Raw genomic sequence first — 11899 nt, 5'->3', positions numbered from 1 at the left:
TCATGCGTAATTGTTTGTTTTTGTTTGTTTGTTTGTTGTTGTTGTTGTTGTCGTTGTTTTGCTTTTGTTTTTTTGACAAGCTATAAACCTACACAAAACACCGAAGCTGGTAAAAAAAATCAGAAGTAGTACCCACCACTCCCTCGATAGCTATCAGATGCTGTAGGGTATGGAGAGGAGCAGTTGATCAATAACATGGTAAGGGGTTGACGGGATTCAATACGCAATAAACATACCAAATACAATAAAAATCAATATTTTTATTTCAGAAATGTCATCTTTTGTTTTTTCGTAAAACATTATATTTGCAAGTCTTTTGCACAAGAAAAATAAGGTTTGCCGTGTGACATGATATATAGAAGTGTGCAATAAAATTAAGAATATGTTTGTCTGTACAGTTTTCATTTCCGGGGAAAGAAAGGTGACCATTCGTCATTTCAAAATCGTGGTCATCAAGAAATCTGAAATAAAATATAAAATGGAAATAGGAAATGAATAAACGTATTCAATAAATGAAGCCATGAAATAATTCATAACTTGATTTGCTGGGGTTTGGTAATAAACAGGGAATTTCTCATGAACTGTAGTCGGTTAAAAAAATCTGCCTCTCCATTTACGTTAGGTTTAAAGGGACTATGTCAACCCAGGCGCATGCGCGCGTTGATGAGAAGCACTTTGGCCCAACTTTTTCAAATACCGTTGGAGAGTTCAGGAAGCTGTTTTCATCTGTTCATCTTCGGAAAGTTAGCTGGATGTTTTTATTTACAAAGGTCCTTAAGTAATTACAGAAGCTGTTTGCTGCGATACTTTTGAAAGCTTTTGCAATGGCGGAAAGCAAAAATCCCGCGACGAGTTGTATGCAAATTAGTCTCAACCGGACTCTACTGCGCATGTGCCTCAGCTGATATAGTCCCTTTAATGTATTCTGATGTATTAGACTCCGTATCGCTGTACGCCACTTGCCTATGAATTTTGTTTTCCAGTTTCTCCAAAGCTGGTGCCTGCGCTGAGAGTTGGAGGATTCGATACAGAGGAGCTGGCTGATGAAGGCTTAGAATCTGAGCTGGGGTGTGCAATCTTGGTTCTTGGAAAAAACAGCCTGCCATCGATAAGAACAATGTCCTTGGTGAGAGCGAAAGCGCTAAAAAATAAAAGAAACCATCGAAAGATTAAAATTACAGTTACTGGGCACTTGAGCACATTTTGTTAAAAGCTGGTCGTTGAGTAATGCAGTTGCAGGGATTTGATTGGCTTAGCGGCCATGGGATACCAGCCATTATACCATGCCTGAAAAATAGCTGCCATAGCTGGTCTTTCTTGCAAATTAAATCAACAAGATCTAAATATTCTTTGGCGTGGCTAAACGGCGAGGAGGCAACCTTGCAGGCCGCGCTAAAAGTACTTACAATTGAAAATACAGTTCATATAGCGAATGATAGAGGAATCATAAGTAAAAAACAACCTCGTTTCTATTTACTCATTGAGCGAACCGAGCTTTATATTGGAGGCTTGAGAACGAGCGCGGATGCGCGATAAAGAGGTTAAGTCAAATTGTGCGAATCGACTGGGCGAATCTTCCAGATCACCCCACATTCGATGCCAAGCAAGGATCACTGGGAAAGGGGCTGAAATCCACACATTTACCTAGGTATATTGAAGCATGGAGGTCCACCTGTTTTTGCCCAATGTTTCTTACAGTAGTAGCACAGACATCCCATTTGAGGCCGCTTCTCATGATCAAACACTGGCTTGCCGCAAATCACATTTCGTGCAAACAGTAAATTGGCTTTGAAAGTACTCTTCTTTCCACGAAGTTTCATCATCTTTGAGTCCATCCTAATGACCTGAAAATGTCACAAGTGACGTATTATAAAATTGAAAAGCTTAATGGAAAGGTTTTATCACCCTATTCCACTGTTGGACCGTCCAACTGTTTTTATTTTACTTATTTCTGTGGACACTAAGTTTCATGGAATTGAAGGAACCGTATTTCGCAAGGATTTCCTCACGCGAGGTGTTACAAAAGAGCTTTTATAGGCTTTTCTTCCACAACGCCAAAATTAAGCCCTGCAAAAATAAGTGACAACTAGATACATTTCTGGTTGGTTGATTGTGTGCCATAAGCCGAAAATTGGGTTCACAAGCTTTAGTACATATTAACAGTAACGGTATTTGGAGCTTTGCTGATCGAATACATTCTCTTACGAACCAAAATAGAGTCAATTAAAATTTAGTCTTCTGGATTTGGTTTTCTGTACATAAGGGGATTAGTTTCTAAAAAAAACTGTGATGCTGCGTCGGTGGGGGATTGGTTTGACCACTGCAAATTGCTTTATCAACTCTGTTGATAACACCCAAAATTCGTTTGCTTCTGTGTTAGTTTTTGGCACCAGTCGAGCCAATGTATTATTTGAATCAATTGTAATTTTTTGGCTTTCTGACAAAAATTAAAAAATCAGACTATTTCTACGAATTATTTTTTGAACACTTACGCTTCGCTTATGATAACCTTTGGCATTCATATCCCTTGTCTTTCTGTCTGGGTTGACAGTCGACGCGGCAATGTGTATCCTGTCTTCAAATGAGGGGTCCTTCAGGGTTTTTAGCCTTTCCTTCATAACCTTGCATCTTTCCTTGTTCCTTCTTGCATCCTTCTTGTGAATGAATCCAGGTAAAATAACAGATTTTGCAAAGGCGATCTCGGCTGTGAGAGAAGAGTGTGGTCGGAGGGCAGAATCAGGTGGGAGAGACAGAGCCTTGCGGATTACACGACGTCGCGAAGCACATTTCGCGTCCCTTGTGCTGTCCACTCCTTCATTCATAACGATAGCCTATAAGGGAAAAGTGTTGTTGATGGGGAACAGAAGCACAACAGCTACCTACCCTTAACTGAAAGAGTTACTGACAGAAAAACAATAAAGAGACTAAGACTGACACTACAGATCGAAACGCACCAATCATTATGTAGTTAACAACCAATCACAGTTCCGCTTAACTAACAGATGACCAATAACATTATGGTCTCCTTGACCAACTAGGTTAATAACCAGAGGCTTAATACCATCTACTGACAACATACAATTCACTTAACTCTGACGATGGCTTCCGGTCCGAGGTTATTGATGTACATCAGTCAGTAGAGAGATTAAGAATTACGTTTTTGGTGAACGGCAGACGGCAGAAATGACCACATGACCATTTTACCATATATATTTGCCGCTCGTTGTTTTCAGTTTCTCAGTAAACCTGATTAGTTTTGCGTTAGTATCATTGGTCAGAATTATTTTTCTCTATTCTCAACTGTGTATTGATTTTTTCAAGAAAATATAAACGCGAATCTCACGTTTGCCATTAACGCGACCCTAAATGTCTCTAATGACATCACTGAACTACAACGGTCTCTCTCACTCACCCGGACGACCATGCATAAGTAACCGTTTTAATGCGACTCCTGTGCTAAAACCGTTTCTCATTAAGGTAAATTTTTTAGTAAAGTGGCAAACCATTTTGTACCCGGACAGCAAGGAAATGATGTTGTCGTTAGATAAATAAATGAATAAAGAAGGATCAATGCCTGGATGGATAGACAAACAACGGGTAGAGGACACTTGGCCAACTCCATGCAAGAGCTGGCTAATTGGGAGCAATTTACCTTTCCCAAAACAATGCTCTTTGCCATGGAAGTCCGTGTTCCGTTAGTCTGGTCCTTAATAACTTTACGCTTCTCTTTGCTTTTGTCCACAAAGCGTTCCTTTTCGGTTAATATCTTCGAAACAGCCACGTTCAGGTCACCATGGAGACCGGAAGAATACTGTCCTGAGGTGAGATGCTTGATACGCAAGCGGTTTTCCTTTGCTTTACGTCCACCGACTGCCTTTCCTGAAAAATAAACGTATATCAGTGTCACCTTTACTAGTAAGAAGAACAGTATTCACTCAACTGATCATGAACGCCTATTCATTTCAACGCTTGTATAGAGTCGTAATAGTTGCATTTAATTCTTAAACGGGATTTTACTAAAAAGATGCAACCTTGTTCCTCGGTTCGAGAAGAGCAGAGACCCTAGAAACAAGATTGATAAAGATGTTGTAAAGGGAGGACAAATTTTGGAGGAGGCAATAATGCGGAAGATCCAGGGCAGCTTGTAAAAGGTGTTTGAAGGTGTTGTGTCCCCAGTTCCGTTGTTGAGTGCAATTTACCAATTTTGTTTAATAGAAGTTCTAAAGAGTTTTGAAAAATTTAGTTTACAAAATCATTCAATTTTGAAACTCTATATGAGGATATTGTGTTAGTTATCGGGACTTCAGAGAAACGGGCCCCAGGTCCCTAAAATCCGTTAAAGTTTTAATAATAATAATAATAATAATAATAATAATAATAATAATAATAATAATAATAATAATAATAATAATATTTATCCAGGGAGCCCACTCGCCTTGGCGGTTTTCAGTGGGGCCCTGCAAATTAAAAATGAAATAGAAAATAAAATTAACTAAAAATTATTTCACAAGATTAAACGAATTTAAAAATAGCTAAAAAATCATCATTCACAAACTTTTAAGCTTTGCCTTAAAAAGGGACAATGATTTTATGTTTTTAAAGTCATTGTCTAAGCTGTTCCAGTCCTTAGAGGCTTGATAAATAAAAGTTTGCTTGCCCCAATTGGTACGCACGCGAGGAAGGTGTAAATCATTACTTCTACGAGTTAGATAAGAATGAAAACTACTATTGCGTCTGACGTCAAATTTAAAATCAATTTCCCCCAACAGATATTTATGCATCATAACACAGCGATGGAAGTGTCGTCTCTTTAAGAGGGGCTTCAGGTCCAGACGATCTAGTGCCTCGGTTGATGAACTTCTTGGTGGTAAATTAAGCAGGACCTTGGCTGCCTTGTTTTGAAGAACTTGCAGCTGACCCATGAGCGTGTTGTTATTTTTATCACCCCACACTGTATCTCCATAGTCAAACAGTGGGATGATTCAATATCTGAAGCAGTGAATCACATTTTATACCATAGAGACATGATTTTTACAGTAGTTACAGTAGTAGTTAGACGTTTCCTAATCGTAAAGAATGCTGTTTTACTTATCAGCTCTAAATAAAGCAATGGTAACATGCGTAGTTCAACACAAGGAAACGCAAGTCTAAAGAGGGCCATGGGAACGTGGAATCTAGGTCGTGCGCATTTTTCCCGCGCATTTAATGCAATTTCATTTTTAAAGATTTTGATTGGATAACTCGTGTCGTTACTGCGTTTTCTTAACATACTACGTGTCACTGATTGGGTTTGTCTGGTTTTATTTCTAGATGAATTAAGATCACTCTGGATCGCTGATGAATGCTTACCTCGTCTCAGTTCCGTTGAAGCTTTTGGTGGTGCTATTGGGGACGGAGGTAAAGGTGGTTCACCTGCACAAGGCACCTCACAACTTGTAACTGTTTGATCAACATCAGTCATTGAATTCATCTTTGTATGCTCACTTGAGTAGATAAGCTCCCCAGAAGACGATTCATATTCTGACCCAACTAAGGATTTGCCGTCATTATCGCGTCCTGATACGTTTCCAATAACATCCATTGAGTCCTTTGTCACTGAATTTCCACTCGTGTAGAGAATCTCTCCGGATGAACATTCATTAGAGGAAACCAAAACCAGCTTCAATTCTTCATCGTCCTCCATTGTTATAACTACTTCGTTTAACGGAGCAACTGGAGTTTTACACGAATCCGTAGAGGAATTGGTGGTGTTTGTTTCAATAGGAATTCTGCATGTTACTGATTCTCCAGAGTCCTTGGAAAGACCAGAGGATTCCGCTGAAGCCGGGTTTGAAACTTCTGCTTGCGTTGTAGGAGTAGCAGGGGCATCTCGGGCTGCAAGGTGAGTGGGTCCTGTTTCGTCAGTAGCGGTCCGGGTTTCTTTACAAGCGGTTGCAGTAGCCAGTGTCGGTATCGCTGTTAGTTTAGAGTTCTTGGAGCTCGTCCATGAATCCGATTCTGATGTCAAAGAGGTTGCAGACGTGGCATCTCGAGGGGTATATGGAGGAGTTTCATTGGGTGACCAGGTCGACGGTTCAGACATGGGTGACAGGCTTGCAGGAGATAACAGTGATCCTGAAGTTTCATTAACAATCCAAATCTCTGCGCTTGGTGAATCTGTAGCTGCAGACATGGGCATAGAGGAACCATCCTGTGGCGTGCTCTGAATCCAAGTTGTTGGTGGATGTGGTGGGTAATTAATGGTCTGATCAGCTGGAGAAGGGCCCTTAGATTTGGATTTTGATGCTTTTGTGTTACATGCTGCGACTTTCCTCTCGAACATGGCTTCATCTTCGCTGTCATTTTCTCCAAAAGGTTTCGTCCGTGACGTTACTGAACCGAGTTCAGGGTCACTGGGCTCTCGAGATCGCTTCTTACATTTCTTGCTGTGGAGAGTTGACACCAAATGAAAAGCAACGTGAATAAACAAGAAACATATTTAGAGAGTTAATACCGGGAAGCGGCGTGGCCTAGCCCCGATTTCAAATCCAAGGTCATACTATGTTAATAGCCAAATGGTCTGCTTCCCACCAGTAAGGACTTTTAACAAATGTTATCTCCAGTTTGTACTATTTCTTTCAGTGATTTATATAATGTCCCTAATTAGCACTGTAGTGCTAAATACTTAATCGACAGAAAAGAAAATTATTTTTTACCACAACTGTTTCTAATCTCGCAATCTGATTGGCTAATTTTCCGTTGTCGATAAGAGTCTAGACAACGCTGCGCCTCGTGAGTCCACAACATTTTGACCACTGTGATGACGAATATCGTTGTCGATAAGAGTACCGACAACGCCAAACCACATTCGATTTGTTAAATTTTTTATATTTATTATAGTATTTATTGCATGGGTTCCTTTTGACTTCCGAATAGGATGAACGTTTTGAAATGCCAGGCAGATATTTTTTTGTAGAAATTTTGTCATGTGACAAGTACAATTTTGGGGAAACAAATGTTTTTCGTTGCGAAACAATCATTTTCTACCGCAAAAAAATACACGATCGAACAACGTTGGGTAGCAAACAATACGTACAAATAAATCCAGTATTCATTTGAAAGGGGTTTCGTAAAGTGCCCACCCACTATATTCAAATAGCGACAATTAACTTACCATAACCACACCAGGCAAGCCACAAAAGACAGCAAAACTAGGATTCCAGCGGCAATTCCTGCAACAATCAAAGGCGATCCTGATTTTGCGGGATCTTCGGCTCTGGAATACTCCTTTTTCTTTTTCTTCACCTTATAACGCTTGTTGTCATCTTTGCTTTGAAGATGGGCTACATTCCAGCGAATACCTGAAGATGACGTCATTTCGGGCCTCACATCAGTGTTGGGTTCTGGTATCGTTGATGTACCTCGCTTGGGAAACTGTCCCTGTTGTCTCGATACTCGCAGGTTTTCTTGAGGCAAAGGTTCTTCTTTGTTACGTCGGGATGATGTTTGTTCCTTGTCGCTGGCCTCTTCTGACTCAACCTTCTCTGGAATAGTTTGATATTCATCAGCGTCAGGTGGATCGGTGGTTTTCTCCTGTAGTGGTATTTGCTTTCGCTCAGGTGCCTCCCACGTTCTTTCTATCTTCGCTTTTTCCAGATCTGATTTAATCGCATCCGGAGAGGTCTGTTGGGGGTCGTCTGCTGCTTGGTACACAGCATCAGGTGGATCGGGGGATTCTTTCAAAGATGATGGGGTATCAAGAGGAATCGGAGATCGCCTTTGTATCTGTCGCGTACCTTGCAAGTTCCCATTTTTCAGATCCGACTTAATCTCATCCGGATTGGTCTTCTGGGTGTCATCTGCTGCCTGATAAACAGCATCAGGTGGATCGGGGGATTCTTCCAGTGGTGATGGAGTATTAAAAAGATTCGAAGATCGCCCTAGTATCAGCCGCGCGACTTGCAAGTTTCCCTTTTCCAGATCTGACTCAATGTTATCCAGATTGGTGCCTTGGGAGTCATCTTTTCCCTGGTAAACAGCATCAGGTGGATCGGTGGATTCTTCCAGTGGCGATGGGGTATCAAGAAGAATCTTAGATCGCCCTAGTATCTGCTGCGTGACTTGCAAGTTTCCCTTTTCCAGATCTGACTTAATGCTATCCAGATTGGTGCCTTGGGAGTCATCTTCTGCCTGGTCAATAGCATCAGGTGGATCGGTGGATTCTTCGAGTGGTGATGGGGTATCAAGGAGAATCGGAGATCGCCTTTGTATCTGCCGCGTACTTTGCAAGTTCCTGTTTTTCAGATCCGACTTAATATCATCCGGATTGGTCTTCTGGGAGTCATCTGCTGCCTGGTAAACAGCATCAGGTGGATCGGGGGATTCTTCCAGTGGCGATGGGATATCAAGAAGAATCGGAGATCGTCCTTGTATTTGCCGCGTGCCTTGCAAGTTTTCCTTTTCCAGATCTGATTTAATCTCATCCGGACTGGTCTGTTGGGATTCATCTTTTGCTTGGTACACAGCATCAAGTGGATCGATGGATTCTTCCAGTGGCGATAGGGTATCAAGAAGAATCGGAGATCGTCCTTGTATTTGCCGCGTGCCTTGCAAGTTTCCCTTTTCCAGATCTGATTTAATCTCATCCGGACTGGTCTGTTGGGACTCATCTTTTGCTTGGTACACAGCATAAGGTGGATCGAGGGATTCTTCCAGTGGCGATGGGGTATCAAGAGGAATCGGAGATCGTCCTTGTATTTGCCGCGTGCCTTGCAAGTTTTCCTTTTCCAAATCTGATTTAATCCCATCCTGAATGGTCTGTTGGGACTCATCTTTTGCTTGGTACACAGCATAAGGTGGATCGGTGGATTCTTCCAGTGGCTTTGGGGTATCAAGAAGAATCGGAGATCGTCCTTGTATTTGCCGCGTGCCTTGCAAGTTTCCCTTTTCCAGATCTGATTTTATCTCATCCGGACTGGTCTGTTGGGATTCATCTTTTGCTTGGTACACAGCATCAAGTGGATCGATGGATTCTTCCAGTGGCGATGGGGTATCACGAAGAATCGGAGATCGTCCTTGTATTTGCCGCGTGCCTTGCAAGTTTTCCTTTTCCAGATCTGATTTTATCTCATCTGGATTGGTCTGTTGGGATTCATCTTTTGCTTGGTAAGCAGCATCAGGTGGATCGGGGGATTCTTCCAGTGTTGGTAGGATAGTAAGAGGAATCGGAGATCGCCCTTGTACCTGCTGCTTACCTTGCAAGTTCCCTTTTTCCAGATCCGATTGATTCGGATTCGGATTGGTCATCTGGGAGTCATCTTCTTCCTGGTAAACAGCATTAGGTGGACCGGGGGCTTCTCCAAGAGGTGATAGGGTAGTTAGGAGAATTGGGGATCGTCTTTCTACTTGCCGGGTACCTTGTACCCTTACTTTTGCCAAATCGTCATCAAGAACCGTGATGTACGAAAAATCCTTCATCAAATGAGTACGAAGGGGTGATCCTGCAAAAGATAAAAAGGTTTGCACTGTACCTGCGCAAAATTTGCATTGCGAAAACAAACATCACCAGCACAGTTTGGATCTGTAATAAAACGTGTACCGATAAAAAATGATAATAATAAAAAAAAAAACGTGTACCGATACGCAACAATACTCAAATGAAAGTACAAGATATAATTACTGCCGGTGAAATTCTCTCTAAACATCTTTTCCGGCTTAAGAATAATCTATAAGACAGCTCTGGGAATAGACTAATATGCGCAAGTTCGCCATATCAGTGCTTGTTTAAAACCTTTTTTAAAAAAAATACAACAACGACAACTACAATAAAACAAGTCCTCTCTTACCTTCGCAAACGTTTTCTGATATCGCTATAACTAGCAACACCAAAATGATAGCCTTTTTCTTTTCCATATTAGACGCTGGGAAAACGAATTCGTAAACACAACGCCATTCCGCTTGGAAAATGAACAAATTACTGTTTGATGTCATAAACTAAATTGATCATTAATGACGTCAAACAAGTGCGCGCGCGCGTTAGAGAATTCATGTATTACCTGAATCTGAGGTTTGTGGTATGAAATAATTTTTATCATAAAAAAAACATTGCTGAAGTAAGCTTTCAACGTAAACTTTCATCAGTAATTTGTATTCCCAGAAGGCCTTGATAGCAGGGGAGAAGTTATAATTTTGAAGAAAACCATAACACGTTTTAATTTTAAAGACATATTTCGGCCGTTAAAACAGTCATAGTCAGCTCCGAACTAAGTTACAGAATTTAATTTGAAATAAATATTAGAAATGCAAGTGAAAATTAACAATTCCTCTGGTTTAAAAAAACTATTGGAGCCACGTCATTAAACATCATGTTTGAATGATCCGCCTTTCCCGCTCTTTTTGTTCTTGTGGTCGAGGTAGGTAGGCACACTTGACCGAGTGAAGCCTGGACTCCATATTTACATTTTATATTGTTTCTCCCGACAAACCATCATTATAAATACGTATTAACGTCGTCTCAAAATCGAGTTTAGCTCATAATATTCGGTTGAGCCTCTGCAAATAAGCTTAGCCTTAATATCGCGAAAAAACCGAGTTTATGAACGGGATCCGAACCCACGACCTCTGCAATGCCGGTGTAGTGCTCTACCAACTGGGAGCTGGTCATATTCCCGGCGATATCAATCAATGAAAATCAATCATTGATTGCAATCAATATAATCAATAATAATCAATAATAATTAATTGATTGATATTGATTGGTTCAACCAATCAATAGAAATCGAAACTCACTCACCGACACGTCTTAGTTTTATTGATTTTCTTTGATTTTTATAGATAACAATAATTGGTTATGCAACGGTATCTGAGTAAAACCTTACCTTTGATTGATCTAACGACGTATGCACGTCACGCGTCATATATACATATACGACGGAATTTTGCACCCTGTGGTAATCCGATTGCACTACACTTGAGTTGGAGGAAGAAAATATAGGAAAAGGGAATTAAAATGTTGTTGTTTTGAGACCATCACTCGTTTTAAATAATTAATAAATAATAATATGATGCTAAAATTAAAGGATACGTTTAGTTATGATATATATATTTGAACAAATAAGCTTATTAAAATCATTTGTCAATTCATGTGATGCGTTTTGTTGAAAAGGAAACCGAGATTTGAAGTAATCAATGATCATCAATACTAATCAATGCAAATCGATCATAATCAATGAAAATCGAAACTCACTCAACTTTTGGGCTTCGATTTCTATTGATTCCAATACCAATCAATTGATTATTATTGATTGTTATTGATTATATTGATTTTCATTGATTATTGATTTTCATTGATTGATATCGTCGGGTCATATTGTGAGTTCGTAATATACCTGTGGAGGATGACTGCGAGGGTCAAGACCCAGGGGCAGTTAGTCGGGAGAACTCGGCTTTCCTGGCCCGTTCTTACAGTAAACTTTCGCCCACGAAAATCCCTGCCCCTGTGTCTCCGAGGATGAGCGATTCCCGGGAACGAGGTCTCACGGGAGTAATTAATTTCAAATTTCTGTTTCTGTCACGAAACATTAATTTTTCTTGGCTGAAAATTCCTCCTGGTCGAAGTGTGAGTAAAATGGTTTAAACAAGACGAGAAACAAGAAAGAAAGAAAGAGCTAGCCTTTCCTTGTACAGTAAACTCGTACAGCTTGGGGTTCCTGTGGAAATTCACGACAAGAAAAAAAATTCGAAAGGTGTCATTGGCCATTCTCGGACGGCTGTGAAAAATGAACTCGAGGCCATCAGACAAGGCAGTCAAGACTATTCTCACACAGATCATCAAAACGAAGGCAAATTACTTAAAGACATGGAAAATCACTTGATGTCCATTTTACAGTTTCTCACCCATTGACCCAAGAGTAACGAGTGT

At 40.5% G+C, this 11899-nt stretch overlaps 1 protein-coding gene across 1 annotated transcript; it reads right to left on the bottom strand.

Annotated features, from left to right (window-relative positions):
* Positions 1-240: 240 nt before the first annotated feature.
* Positions 241-10009, bottom strand: LOC146489567 (uncharacterized). The gene is made up of 7 exons (XM_085104934.1): positions 9825-10009; positions 7154-9479; positions 5350-6425; positions 3653-3879; positions 2493-2831; positions 1645-1844; positions 241-1141 (listed from the first exon to the last, which is right to left on the bottom strand). Exons 1-7 carry the CDS (start codon positions 9967-9969, stop codon positions 964-966), a joined length of 4491 nt encoding a protein of 1496 aa, XP_084961060.1. The 5' UTR covers positions 9970-10009; the 3' UTR covers positions 241-963.
* Positions 10010-11899: the final 1890 nt, after the last annotated feature.

This window comes from Pavona decussata, unplaced genomic scaffold, assembly GCF_977016875.1.
Source record: "Pavona decussata unplaced genomic scaffold, jaPavDecu1.1 SCAFFOLD_5, whole genome shotgun sequence".
Taxonomy (NCBI): Eukaryota; Metazoa; Cnidaria; class Anthozoa; order Scleractinia; family Agariciidae; genus Pavona; species Pavona decussata.
This window is presented reverse-complemented; position numbering and strand designations above follow the sequence as displayed.